Below are 16023 nucleotides of genomic sequence, written 5' to 3'. Positions count from 1 at the left end.
GAAATGTCAATCAATAGTAAGTGTATTGGTCTTATAAGCCATATATAGTACATATATCTTTATTACTGCAAGTATATTTTGCACTATTAAGATGCATTATTGGACAGATAATAATTATCCTATTGAGTGTTCAAACATGTAAATTTATATAACTATTATGTATTTTTGTACTAATGTTTGTATTGTACAACAGTCTGTATACCTGAACCAGTTGCAGGCCATTTTGAACATTTTGTTAAGGCATTGTCAGCATTTTAAAAGGTCGCGCAACATTCAGGTCGTGCAATGAGTTGTGTGCAAAACTGGAGAGGTCGCGCAATAAGAGGTCGCGCAACAGTCTACTTTTGCACACCACCCTAGCTGCGCAAACAGGTTAGTTTTGAGGTTTTTGAGGAGTTTTGGAGTGAGTTGGGTTTTTGAGTTGGAGTTAGTTAGTAATTGAAGAAATGTATTTGTTGAAGTTGTTAAGAATTTTACTTTGGTTTTGACTGTTGATAGAAAATAAAATGATGCATTATTTTGATTTACTGCAATAAATATAATCCTGCTTTCACTTGGACTAGACTTGTTCATTATACCAGCATAGAGAAATGGTTGACTTTTAAGAGAAAAGAGTGAATAAAACAAAGCTTTTCACAAAAAGTAGAAGAGTTTTCGTAACAATATTATGTTTCAAATGTATTAAGTGCATTGCTGTCAGCATTTTCGCGGCGACACCATTTTACTGAAAAGTCCTCGATCGATTCAGCTATCTGACTTCGACAAGTACTAAAATCTATATCGGAAGGAATTCTATATTTTGGTCCCCTAAGAAATAAATTACGGATTGTCTTGTCGTTTATTATATCAAAATCACCAGTGATTATATGGCCAAAATTCCAAAATACAGAATTTAGAATTTTTTGCAGTCTCAATTGCAACTAGTTGGTGTATTAGACTCAACTCTAGGTGGAAGACAATTTTGTTATAATTGAATATGATATTTCTGACAAGTGTTTTAAATTTACAGCAAATAATTGGAATCTCAGAAGTTTTGAAATATTTAGGAATCGCGTCGGTAAAGCGTTTATCACGAAAAATACTAGGTAAATCGATGAAATCAATACCTTTGTTTAGAAAAGTAACTTTAAGAAAGTGGCTGTCATGTTCAGCGATGGTGTCGATATGAGGTCTTAAAATATGCTGTGTAAAACTTTGTATAAGGTAGGTTGCAGTATATAAAGGATCAGTTTGAATAACTAAGTTATCAGCTTTTTCGTCTAAAGTTTTAAGAGACCGAAGAGAAAGATACAAATTTGTGTTCATCATGTTCTTTTTGTTTGTACATATTGGAGGAAATGAAGAAAACATACCTTGGTCAACAGTAATACTGCAAAATGCTGTGTCTAAATTTATTTCCTTTCCAATGAAATCTCCAAACGCTGGTTGAATATATTTAGCACTTGTAAGAGGGTATAGGTTGGTCTCTATATTCTTCAAAGGCTAAAGTATTGAAAAAAAGAAATCATACCAATACTACTAAAATCTAGAATCTATAATCAATCAATTATACAAAAATATTATATTATAAGAATATAATAAACAAATAATATCAAAGTATGAGGGGTGTTCAATTATGAATGCAATTGGGTCAATTTTAAAAGTGCTTAACAAACAGTGCCAAATTGAAAAGCGATACCTTCATTGGTAAAGAAAATTACATGCATGACATTTTATGACGTTCATTGTGCGTTTTGCTTTGCAAGGTTTTTGACTTCCTTTGGTTGCGTTGCCAATATTTGTTTATGTATCTTTCGCATAGGCTCATAAAAGAGAACCGACATGTCATCATGATGATATTTGCGAAGGATCGATTGTTGTATTTCGGGAACTGTTTCAGGTATGTGAAGTTTTAACATACCAGTATAAAAAGTACACCTCTGACAAATCAATAGCTTCAGCATAATAGGTACCTGTTTCAGGCCTACCAGAGACTGTACGTTAAGCTTTCTTTCATACTCACTAGGATCTTCTGATTATTTTGATTCTTTAATTTAATTCAACATTTCTTTTTCATGTGTTTCTAACATTCATCAAACCCTTTAAGTTAACTGATTAATCTTTCTATTACTTACTATCAATAAAACCAATTATAAGAAATAATTTATAACTTACTCTTAAACTGTAAAGAATTTTCCCGGGTCGTGATGTTGTAACAATGGTAATATTGTGTTCGGGAAAGCCTGCCTGGAAGTCATTTCTAGTCTCCCTGTTAAAAGACCATCCATCTAAACCATCAGGTATTACATTAATCTTTGCAGCATCATTTTCCAGAAGTTTGAACACAATTTTTGTCTTATCATATTGCGTTTCATGCATTTCTTCGATACTTTGACTATTCATGAAATCAAATTTCTTCATCTTCATCAACTCGTCATTGTGTCCGCCACTGTGTGCCCTACACCGACAGTCAAACAAGTTTTTACAAAAAGTACTCTTACCAGACCCTGTTTCTGCAGTGATATAAATAAATTTAATTGGATCTCCGTTCTTTGTGAAAATTTCTGACATTGACTTTATTTCATTTTTCTCCAACTCCTCTTGCATTCTCTCTTCCTGATGTAAAGATTTTGCAGATGCTTTAAACATGTCACTGCTGATAAAATCTATCAATTGACAACAGCAACCTGAAATTCATTGAACAGCCCATAAAATCAGAATTACTTGTAAACAAACTAAACATAAGATTTCCTCATGAAAAAAATTGTCAAACAGGGTTTTTCTATGGAGTTCTCTGACATTGTAAAATGAAGATTTTGTCATAAGTACTCTTTTGTCCAAATATGAATCAAATAACAAAAGTCATGATAAAGTTACACAGTTATGGCACAATTCAATTTGACATTAATGGCAATATTCATTTTAAGGTCTTATTTACATTATTCATTACTACTGCTATGTCACAAGGTCAATATCTCATTTGAATCATTAAACAAAAGTGTTGTAATGTCCAATAAGAAATCTACTAAGATCCGGGAAAAAATCTCTTTTTTTACCTTGACGGCCCAAGTAATTTAAAGGTCAAGGTAATATATAAATATTGTCACATTGTTTTATAAGAACTTCAAAATTTTCAATACGTATGAGTCAATTCTCAATGAAATTAAAAATGTTACACAACATAATAATGGTGACCTGTAGGGTTAAGCTCATTTAAATATCAAGGTTATATTTAGATTATTCAACATTTCAGTTTGTCATAAATAGTCTTTATTCTATGTGTGAACAAACCTGTCAATTAATCACTTATGTTAAATTTAAAAGATTATGAAGAAGATTCATGGTAAATTTAAGACAAAGGTCATATTAAGATCACCCACAATGTCCATTTATTAATGTGTAAATCAAGTGTAAGTCAAAGATAACGGTCATTCCAAGCTTCAGTTATGTTTTAATTATACAAAAGGTTCAACTTAGCTTGTCTCAAGATAATTATCTTTTGTGTAGGACAAGGATGAATCCAATTCATAAATAAAATGTTATTAAAGTATGAATCAAATTTATAAATTGATGAATTTTGTCAATGTTTGAATCAAACTCTTATAAAAATAAAACAAGCGGCCATTGATGACCATTATAATGTTCACCTGATTATAAGGGCTCCTAAATATGGTCTTATTCTTAAACTGATATAACGTTCCTGATAATTTTGTCTTCATATTTAAGCAGTGTATTCAAGTGTTTGACCATGACCAATATTCAATTTTGAGGAATGCTGACAAATTTCCAGGATATTTGGTATGAAAATGTTATATTTATAGTATTTACAAGGTTTTTTATATTTGGGCTCTGTGGCCTTCTTTTTGACCCCAGATGATCCATATTAAAAGCTAAGCTAGAAATTATAAAAAAAACCTTTCTGACCAATTTCTTGGATATAATTATGGACCTAAACAGTTGTCTCTAGAGTGTTCACAACATTTTATTTTGGTTCCTTTGACCTATTTGTTATCCTAGATGACCAATGTTCGAACTTTTCTTAGCAATTACTGGGACATACATCCTGACAAACTTCGGAGAAAATTGATGCAAATATGTAAACACTAAAGCGTTAAAATTAGAAATGGACAGATGACTGACAGTGACAATCAGCGAGCCTATAAGCTCACCCTGAGCCAGCACAGGTACGTTTAATAGAAATGAAAATCAATCAACATGTATGAAAAGTTTAGTAAACTTCAATAATTTGACCTATTTATATTGTATATTAAATACCTATTTTAGCCTTTTCATATTCTGTGTAGCATACCTAATTAGACATTTTATTATTCTATATATCATACCTGATTTAGCATTTTCGTATCTATATAATGTACTAGAATTAGCCTTTTAATAGTCTATATAAAATTCCATATTTAGCATTTTTCATATATCTAGATAACATACCACAGCAAGCATTTTCGTATTCTATATAACATACCTGATTCAGCTTTTAATGTTCTATATTACACACCTTATTGACTAACATTAGGAATTTTCGGGTTCTATGAAAAATTAATAAACCTTATTTAGCATTTTCATTATTTTATTTTACTAACCTGATTTAGACTCTGCATATTTTATGTAATTTATCTGATTTAATAAAACTTAGTATATTCATATTCTACAATTATCATCTACTTGATGTATCCTAAACATATTATTTATAATGCACCTGCTTTAGCATTTTCTTGTATTAAATACTATACCTAATTTAGCCTTTTCATATTCTATATAACATATCAAATAAAGCATTTTCGTATTCTATAAGATGTACCTGATTTTTCATTTTCTATTTAATATACCTGATTTAGCCTTTTCATAATTTATATAACATACCTGATTTAGCCTTTTCATATTCTATGTAACATATCTGTATTACTATAGCTTAGTAGTTTCATATTCTATAATCATATTTTACCTGATTTATCCTTCTCATATTCTTTATAATGTACCTGCTGTAGTCATTTCATATTCTATATATTATTCCTGATTTAACCTTTTCATATTCTATGTAATATATCTGATTTACTATAACTTAGTATTTTCATATTCTTTAATTATAATTTACCTGATTTTTCAATTTCATAATATTTATAATGTACCTGATTTAAGCCTTTTGATGAACATACCTGACTCAGCCTTTCCATATTCTAACTGTTTTTGTTGAAAACAGTCTACCGCAGGTCTTTTTATCTCCTTCAACATAAAAATAATAAATGTTTTTATCATATACTTATTAATGAAATATTGAGAAAAATCGATGAAAAAAATGCGTATTTCTATTTTTCGTATTTTCCCAGTAAACATTTGTTTTCACTGCAATGCAACATATTTTTTTTCGTATTTTCACTGATGTTTTGCCGGACTCCTTTCTTCTAAATTTTGCCAATACACACACAATCATATGGTTAAAAAAGGAAAAGTATGTGATAAACACAAAATTCAAGTTTTTTCTATTTAAACAGGATTTTAATAGACACTTGAATATCATCTATTTATTCATACAATATTAGATTGTTGTCGTTTTTTTCTGAGAAAAGTTGTCTAAAATATCTAATAAACATCGGATCAAATTACTGCTGATGTAGTGCTGATATAATCAAATTTTCTTCATTGAAAATCAGTTTTATTACAATCGGCGAATTCTCTATTCCGAAACAAGAAATTTCTTAATTTTGTCATTTTTTTGCAATCGTACATAATTTTACTTAAAGAGATAAATATGCTCAAATCTGTTATTAAACAAAAAACTAATCAAATACTTTACATACTGTTCAGTCTCCTTTGAATACACACAATATAATATGTTACGTTTTAAAATCTACAAACTACAGGTAATCACAGTATGACGACATAATGTTATTTTTAAAAAAAGTGGTACTTTTTTTTTAAGAATATGCCATTTGAATTTGACAAGTAATAGGGAATACAGCTACCTATTCAAATTAGAAAAATCCAGAAAGAATTTACTAGATTTTAATAAATTCTGCAATGAAAATAGTATACCCAAATATGAGCATAGTATTTAAAATTCCGCAAAAGTAATTGAAATTGAAAGGTAATCAACAAACGGTCTATAGTTCATACTTTTTTTATAAACTTTTTGAAAATGATTCGCCTCTTTATTATTTCAAATTTCTTATTTGCAGTTTTCTTTATATCATGAAAATGATCAAAACTTGCATTTCAGCTTTATCAGCAAAGTTATGTTCTAGCAAAGAGTATGTAATTTGATTGATCAATGGCTAGAAAAGTCATTATTAGGATCATTAAGTCACATTAAATAAGAGGGCCATGATAGCCTTAGATGGCTCCCCTGACCCATCAACCACATCCAAGCAATGTCTGTATCCTGACCAAGTTTGATGACAATGGAGTCAAAAATGTGAACTCTAGTGTGTTAACAAGGTTAAACAAGGTTTTCCATATTTGGGCAGTGTGACCTTTGATCCCAGATGACCCATATTCATACTTGACATAGAAATCATCAAAACAACTTTCCTGGCAATTTTCAGAATATTTTGATCAAAATTGCAGCTACTAGAGTGTTTACGCGATTTTCTATTTCTTAGTTTTTGACCGGAAACAATTTTTCCTGACAAATTTCCAGGAAATTTGCTTCAAAACTGCAGCCACTAGAATGTTGTCAAGCTTTTACTATCGTTGGCTCCTGTGACCTAGTTTTTGACCCCGAGATGACCCATCTTCGAATTTGAATTAGAAATTATTAAAAAAAATTCTGACAAATCTCTAGAATATTGAAATCAAAACTGCAGCCACTGGAGTGTTAACAAGATTTTTCTATTTCTAGCTCCTGTGACCTAGTTTTTGACTTGAAATGACCCATATTCCAAGTTAACACAGAAATCATCAAAGCAACCTTCCTGACTGGTTTACAGGGAAATTGGATCAAAACTGCAGCCACTAGAGTGTTAACAAGCAATTTTTTTATTTTTAGCTCTTATGACCTTGTTTTTGATCCGAAATGACCCATCATCGAAATAGATCTGTTTTTCATTGAGACAAACATCCTGACAAAGTTTGACAATGATCCAATCAAAACTGTGACTGATAAACTGTTAACAACCCTATTGTTGACGACGCACGACGACGGACGCCGACATAGCCCTATCACTATACCTCACCTTGACCACTACGTGGTCAGGTGAGCTAAAAATTAACCCAAGAATCATATCTGTAAATTTTTCCTTAAGAAAGGTTGGTCAAGAAACCATGGATAACAGCATAAATACAAGTGTTTAATGCTTAGGTAAAACGAACATAAGATGGTCATATCATTAAAAAGGGATGATTGATAGGTCCTCAGGCAAGTCACTTTCCTATACAAGGCAAAGTTATAAACTAATGATGTTTGTTTCTTATGATACTTTTTCAAAAATCTTCTTAAAACTGTAATACATGAGACCTACTTCAAGTGTCTTACACATAGAACTGTTTCATTTCGTATGTTTTAAGAGGATCTTTCCTTTAAACATTGGTCAAAATATTTAGCATAGTTTAGACCTTCATATCGTTTAAAGGAGTTGCAATCAAGAGCTATTGCCAGGCGGGGCCATGCTCGTTTTTCCTTCTTAATCAAAAATATAAAAATCAAAACTCTGTTGCAATGTATATTTTTAAGAAAACATAATTTTCTTGTGTGAAACATAATTATAATATCACATCTGATTTTGAATATAGCTCATTTACACAATGTAATCAAAATCAGCTGATAAATTACGCTACGCATAAGGATCTAACATTTACGGATAACGGTATTTTGATACTTCTTTCAATGCAATGTGTGAAAACAGGTTTAATTGCATGACTTAAAACAGCTTTCTTGTAGAGTCCGAATTATAAAGAAGTCGAAACATATATGGTCGTCATCAGATCTACAAGACAGGAATAAGTATATCTGAAATGTGGTCAGATTGATATTTATAAAATGTATATTATTTACCAAGATGGTATTGCCATAAGCGTTGCTGTGTTCCAGTACGAATTAGATTTATCCATCATTAATTACAAAGTTATTATAATTCACGCAAAATACAAAATTGACCAATAAGGCAAATGTCACTTTGAGGTCATGGTCAAACTTTAATAATACAACATGTCAGTTTTGCAACTAGTATATTTTTGTCATAGTATTAATCGCGATTGTAAAAATGTGAAGATAGTTATCACAAGACAAAATTCGATAATTTGGCATTGGTGGTCATAATAACCTTAAGGTCAAGGTTACTATATATCAACATACATGTGCCTAATATATACATAAATGTATCTACCAACTTGATGACATTTGATTTGCATCAAAGGCATTGTTACTGTACATAATGGTCCTTGATTGCTCACCTGAAATCCATTAGAACTTGCGCAAACTAAATAGAAGTTAACTAGACAATGCGAAACACAAAATATCTTTAAATATGTTTATTCTTCGCGAGGAGCATTTTTATGCCCCCACAATGTGGGAGCATATAGCGTTGCACTTGTCCGTCCGTCCGTCCGTCCGTCAATCCGTCAGTCGCTGCGACCAAATTTAACAGCATTATGGCCCTTTGTTGATTTTTTCACTATTAACTATGTAGAAATTTTGTGAACGCAACTCCTCTTAAACCGGATGGCAGATTTTGCTTAAACTTCCAGGGATTAACAACCTTAAGGTGTTGATGGCAGTAAAGGAAGGAATTTTTGCTGCGACCAAATTTTACAGAATTATGGTCCTTTGTTGATTTTTTCACTATATACTATCTAGAAATTTTGTGTGTGCAACTCCTCTTAAACCGGATAGCAGATTTTGCTTAAACTTGTAGGGATGAATAACCTTAATGTGTAGATGGTTGTAAAGGAAGGAATTTTTGCTGCCACCAAATTTAACAGAATTATGGCCCTTTGTTGATTTTTTCACACTATACTATGTAGAAATTTTGTGAACGCAACTCCTCTTAAACCGGATGGCAGATTTTGCTTAAAGACGTTTTCGGTAGTTTTCTATGTGCATCGTTATGCGCTTCCAAGAGAGATAATCACGGATAATTACTCTTCAAATGAAGGTCAAGTTGAATAGTATTCGGATAAGTGTTTAAATTTCGGCTATAAGCAAATAATGAGTACATAATACAGAATATATATTTCTAAATGTTCAAAAGGAGATGCGGTTCAAAAGAATTTAAGAGGTCGTTTAGACAACATCACATAAAAGGATTTCTCCACCAAGCATTAGTAAGACAGTATTAATGAAAATTCTGCGCGCGTTACCCACCCACTTGTGTATAGTACGAAAGTGCGTCGCGACTATGATTACTGGCAGAACAACGTGGGTAAAGAAAGTTAAAAAATGATATATTTTTAAAAGTGGTTGAATAAAAAAAAACAAATTAATATTCTAAGAATGTGTTCGAATTTCATTATTTTCTTTTGTAAATTTCTGAATTACTTGCTTACTGTTCGGATTATGTTAGTCGAGTGAAAAAAAATAATAATGTCCCTAGATATGTTTAAAAGATATTCAGTATCATTTACTTGTTTTGTTGGGTTTACGTCAACAATCGACACAAGTTAGAGTTCATATTGCGACATTCCAGCTTTTACTGGTGGAGAAGACCTCAGGTGCCCTTCCGTGCCATTATTTCAGGCACGAACGGGCACCTGATGAAGAACCACCGACGTTTTCCGTAAGCCAGCTTTGGATAGCTTCCTCACAATGAAAGAATCCCAAAGCCCTGTCGGGATTCGAACCCACAGCGGTGAGGGGCAAGTGCCGTTTTGAAAGTCAACGAACCTTAACCACTCGGCCAACGCTGACGCCCCTATCATTTACTTAAATATAATATCAAAAGAAAAAGAATTTTTTAATTACAACATGTTTTTGTTGTATATTTGAATAATACTATTTAGTATAACACTGATATTTTCTTAAGGAAAGCGTGGCTAATTTTTGACAGTTGGCATATGCGGTAACCATGGGAAACTGCCCGTTTACAAAAAACTAACACGTCAATATATATTTTTTTATTTCTAACTTTTGAATCCACCATTCAAAATGTTACTTGATATATCAATAATGTTAGAAAATTCTATTGAAAAAATTTCTTGATAGCTTAATTTTTTTTACAGAATTAAAAAGTTTATTTTTCTCATTTTTTGTTTAGTTAAAAAGCATGAAAACTCATTTTTTTTTAAAGAAATATGTTCCAATTATCGTTTTGTTTTATTACAGAACTCTAAGATAAAGCAAGCTTTGTATAAAAATTATGTTTTATTGTGAATGTAATAAAAGCTATTTTATACATTATTATAAACACAAGGCTATTTTTGACAATTTTGAGATATACGGTTACCATGGAAACTGCCATTTTTCAAAAAATCCAACACGCCCAACATATATTTTTCTTTTTCTTTTGAAATGTGTCATTAAATTTTACACAATATACAAAAAAGTAAGAAATTTCTATGAAACTTTTTTTTCAATATCTCTAATTATTCTCAGAAGTCATTTGTTTATTTTTTCATTTTTCTTCAGTTGAGGAACATGGAAAAACTCATTTTTTTAAAGAAATATGATCAGATTATCATTTTGTTTCATACAGAATCATTTAGATAAGGTTATCTTTGCATTAAAACAATGCTCGTTGTGTGTTTTAAAGCTATCTTATACATTTTTCTATTCGTTATAACACCAGTTAGGCTATTTTGACAGTTTTTAGATATACGGTTACCATGGAAACTGCCATTTTACAAGAAATCCAACACGTCAACATATATTTTTCTTTTTCTTTTTAAATTCGTCATTAAATTTTACTCATCATACAAAAAATTAAGAAAATTCTATGAAAGGATTAATTTTTCATAAAACTGTAGAAATGTCTTTAAACTTACAGGGATGAACAACCTTAACGTGTAGATGGTAGTAAAGGAAGGAATTTTCGCTGCGACCAAATTTTACAGAATTATGGCCCTTTGTTGATTTTTTCACTATATACTATGTAGAAATTTTGTGAATGCAACTCCTCTTAAACCGGATGGCAGATTTTGCTTAAACTTCCAGGGATTAACAACCTTAATGTGTAGATCGTAGTAAAGGAAGGATTTTTTGCTGCGACCAAATTTAACAGAATTATGGCTCTTTGTTGATTTTTAGTTTTCAACTTGTGGCACATGTAGCTCAAAAAGAATTTGACCTAGAGTCATAAGATTGACAAAACAGTGGCGTGTGGGGGCATTAGTGTCCTATGGACACATTACTAGTTTTTTTAGTTTTCCAAATATGAGTTTAATGATTTTTCCATATTTTTGCTATCTGACCAAGCATTTCACCGAAGATGACCAAAATTCAAACCTAAGCTGGACATTATCTGAGCTAACTTTTGTTAATTACCTACCATCTTAATAAGCAGCATATTTATGCATAATTATTATCTGTAAATGACAAAGCTATGCATAAAAGAAGACAATATATTTACAATTATCGCATTACAATTCGTAACATGATTTTGGAATATACGTGTGACTTTGCCATTTGGGATTACGGAGGTGATTCATACATGCGACACTCATTAGGTTTAACACATTAATGCAAAAATAATTTTCATACCCATCGAGGAATTACGTATTGATGACCCGACGTGAATATAAAGAAGTTTTTACCAAAACAAAAATGTTATCATGAATTGTGATCTAAAGGTGTGAGCTAGGGACCTGGTCATTTCGTGCAACACATCGTCATTTTGACACTGAAGTGAAGTACGGAACAATTTCTTTCACGGAATGAATGACATCAAAGAGAAAGTACAATTAGCTACCTACATAAGTATTCAAATGTAAGCCCGGATGGGAAGGATAGATGCTACAAAATCAATAAGCCTCCTTATTACAAAAATATCCTACGTTAAAGTTTTCAGATGGCAATGTGCGACATGACTATAGCAATATCTCGATTGTTTTTCTTCCGAAAAAGTCGAGACAAATAAACTTTGCAAAATATAACTTTAGTATTATCTGCCCTTGTGATATCGCATCACCTTATAATAAAGGTTAGTAAACCAAGTTTAAAGGAAATAAGCGTTAGTTGTTTCTGAGTAAATGAAATTATCAAAAGTCACAGTGATTAGACATTTAAACTTTTGACTTTAAATCAGTGTGATCTGTATATCTCATCTTCAAGTATCTGAAAATGAAGTTTAAATGTTGTCTTTGTAAGTAGTGAAAGAAGTAAACATACTAGATGAAAACGTAACCAATGACTTTAATTTACGCCAACTCGTCGTCGACGACTGGGTCATATCAATACCTCCACATTTTCCCTCGAAAAGTGAAATTTTAAATGTACTTTATATAAATCTACTTTAAGCAAACCTTGTACAAGACGTAATTATCTTTTTCTGCATTTTCAGGTGCGTGTACGTCTGTAATACAGCAATGCTTTACACCAGTCACTGCCTTCATCCTGTTTCTGCATGCCTTTAATACTCCACAAGATTCCATATTTTTAATTCACCTGTAAAACGAGTAAAAATGAAATTCATTTTTACAACAAATATCTTTAAAGCTTGTTTTACCATCTTTGATGCACATGACATTGTTGTGGCTAATCAATCTTCCATTGTATCATTTGGAATTGGCCTCTCAGTAAAACCTTAGCCATTTCGATGATCTGTGTTATAAATGTACATATTCAAATCACTGGTTCATTTTGGCCTACAAAACATGCTGAGGTGGTGCACGTGGCAAAACATCGCGATATTGTGTATTGTGTAGCTTATTGTGAAGTTATGAAAGTAAAAATGAACACATTACTTCTTTTTCACTCAACACACCACTTTTTATCAGTAGAGAATAAACATTTACTGAATCGGTGTATGTCCCCTAATTTGTTTTCCGCAGAGATAGGTATTATACCCTGTACACGAGCACATGAGGGTACCGATATGGATATGTTTCGTGGAAGTTATTTTCAAATAAAGTTAGTTAAAGAAGAAATTGATCATCCAATTATAGTCTGGACATTTACATGTACTACGCATGGAAAAAATTGTCTCAAGCGTAATTTTGTGAATTGGTTGAATTTTGAAGATAGCAGTCTGACAGGACACAAGTGAAAGTATGGAATAAAGGTTTCACTACAGAGGAAAATAAATTTTTACAGTGATAAAACGAAAAATGAAAAAAAAAAACAATATTTCTCAATTTTTCATATATAAGTGCATGTAGATAATGAACGCATTTATTTCAAATATACAGCTCATTTATATCAGACATGTGACTTCGGACATTAGTGCAAGGTTATTGCTACTTAAATATAATACAAAATTGAGATAAGATAGGAGGTTATTTTATCTCTATTGATATTAGGACATCGTGTTGTTTTGAGTATCAAAATCTTGGAAAGGGGAGATCATTTGAAAAAAAATCCTCAACAAAATCCTCAAATCAATGATACCGACAGGCCAGAAAAAGAAAACAAAATATATATACAAGGTAAAATATGATTTTTACAAACCAAAACAAAACACATAAAGGAAATCCAATGTAATTATGTTAACTTTTTGAAAGTGTTCTGTCACTAATTAGATTATACCATATCATACCATATCATACCATATCATATCATATTACAGTATACTACAATTCTTTATCTTTTTAACATTGTTTTAATAATATCATAATTTTTAAAAAGAAAAAAGTTCAGAATATTTGTCATGAATCATTTGAAAATAAAAAATAACTAGTTTGGTAGTATAACTTGCATTGTAACAATACAGCGAGAATAATTTATAGTTGCTGATTTTCTTCGGCTATTGTATAAAATCAATTTGTTAAACAATATTTACACATTCAATGTTAAAAGTGAAAATAATCAGTAATTTTGACAACAAATATGAATCGTTCTTGTAAATGTACTAAAAACAGTATTAAAAGGATATTTTTTGTGTGTGTATTTTAGTGTGAAATAAGAAATATATGGCAATGGCATGTGAACGAATATTCAGTATTAAACGATCACGACAGAAACAAACTACCGTTTTTAAAGAAAAATCACGGTAAAAGAGTAGAAGAGAAGATAGAAAAAACCCGCTTGCTGCGCAGCTGTATTTATACATCTACTGTCGCGGTTCAATACACTTTTTATTGCCGTCATTTTAAACTGTGTTTTGAACATAAGAATTACAATAATGATAAATTTGTTTGTAATGAATAGAGCTCTAAATTTAAAGCTAATGACTGTCAGAGATTAACATCAGAGAAAAACTGTCTCTAAATAAAAATATACTTTTAGACTCCACCCATTTCATATTTATATTTAGATTAAGAAAATATAATAAAGTAAAGTGTACAAAAACACAAATAAAAATAACAAAACATAAATGAATTATCACTCAAAATGAAATTCTTATTACTTACCTTCAATACAATAAAAGGTCGTTTGAGGAAACACGGAATTTATTAAACAAAAGTACGTAATATTTGGGAAACCAAATTATCATGGATTAACAAGGTGCATTTTGGGAAACCATTCATCATCGATTTGTCCTTATTTTTAGTTGGATTGTAATCTTATATTAAGTTGTGATTAATGAAGTGTAAAATCAACTGGTTTTTTTTTTTTGTTATTGTTTTTTTTTGTATAAAACGGTTATTCAGACGAAAGTTCTACGAAAACGATCTAGTTAATTTCTTTTCTATATCTATATAATAATGGTCGGTGAAATTTAAGGATAATCGCCGGGTGCGCTTCCCCCCTTTATTTTGGGTATTCCCCCTATATAATATTACTGTGCCAAAATATGTTTGATTCGATGAAGAAGTTTTTTTTTCAGAGAAACAACTTATTACTCAAGACTATTATATCTATCTATCCTGTCTATATTTATTTGATTCTTACTTTCTACAAACAGCGCATATATGGTTTCTGTTTTTAATTTTTAAATAACATAACGTTTATTTTTCACACTTCTAAATTATTTTGTGTATTTACAAAATTTATCTCATTCTTAACTAAACTGAGAGACACATAAAATTAGACTAATGCGCAAAAAAACTAGGCATGTTAAATATTTTTTAGTCTCAAATATATCTTTATAATAAAAGACCGATGCTTCTTTGATTATAAGCAGTTCCAAATTTAATTATGTATTAATGAATAACATTTTTAATAACGTATATACATATATATTGAAGATTGTACTTTTCTTCTTAACAGCTTACATAATTATATAATAAATAAGCCAATGAAAATATTGACTGAAAGGTTAAACAAGAAAAAAATGAAACTGTGACAAAATTATTAGGACACTTTCATAAATTTTAAATGAACATATGAGAATGATATGGCCTATCTATATTATATTATTCGTAACGTTTAAAGATATGACAAATAATTTAAAATAGAATTGAAACTACACGTATTAGAAATCGGTGTTATATACTTATTAAACAATTTTGTAATATCGGTTTCGTTCAATTCTTTTTCTTTTCATAAGTATTTTTGTAATTATATTGGATAAACCAATACCAGTAAATAGTTTTCAAGACCTCTCGGCATCTGACCACGTCACAATCAAAGTCTAACAAAACGTCGCATATTTGGCTCGAATAGATTTTTGTTTTTGAAGACAAAAATAGAGCTAGGTATTGTTACAGCAATTGCGGCGTAGTCGTTGCCCTTACGGTTCGCAAACATAAATAGAACATTATTTTATCAAAGACTATTATACATAGTGTTACAAACAACACTAGTACATTTTCAGCATCTCAAAATATATGTGTGAAGAGTTTAAATCTTAAACAATTTTGAAGGTTTCCTTTAGGTAAATTGGAAAAATGCATAGATATTTAAGGTACTGCTATTTAACAGGTCATATAATTTAAAAATATATGGTCCAGCATAGTAATATTGCTTAATACATTTTACTCTAAGACGTCCATAGTAAGGGCTAATAAAAAAAGAGGTTTATATCTTCGATATCATGTTTATTACAATACAAACATAATCGT

At 30.6% G+C, this 16023-nt stretch overlaps 1 protein-coding gene across 2 annotated transcripts; it reads right to left on the bottom strand.

The window, feature by feature from the left end:
- Positions 1-115: 115 nt before the first annotated feature.
- LOC132743833 (uncharacterized) lies at positions 116-12890 on the bottom strand. Of its 2 annotated transcripts, none has more exons than XM_060732407.1 (4): positions 12385-12890; positions 5124-5217; positions 2155-2666; positions 116-1482 (listed from the first exon to the last, which is right to left on the bottom strand). In XM_060732407.1, exons 1-4 carry the CDS (start codon positions 12511-12513, stop codon positions 853-855), a joined length of 1365 nt encoding a protein of 454 aa, XP_060588390.1. In that variant the 5' UTR covers positions 12514-12890; the 3' UTR covers positions 116-852. The 2 variants fall into 2 exon arrangements, with proteins under 2 accessions (XP_060588390.1, XP_060588392.1); XM_060732409.1 differs by having other exon boundaries at positions 5151-5217.
- Positions 12891-16023: the final 3133 nt, after the last annotated feature.

Source organism: Ruditapes philippinarum, unplaced genomic scaffold (genome assembly GCF_026571515.1).
Source record: "Ruditapes philippinarum isolate M1 unplaced genomic scaffold, ASM2657151v2 ctg14901_1_1_1_1, whole genome shotgun sequence".
NCBI classification, from domain to species: Eukaryota; Metazoa; Mollusca; class Bivalvia; order Venerida; family Veneridae; genus Ruditapes; species Ruditapes philippinarum.
This window is presented reverse-complemented; position numbering and strand designations above follow the sequence as displayed.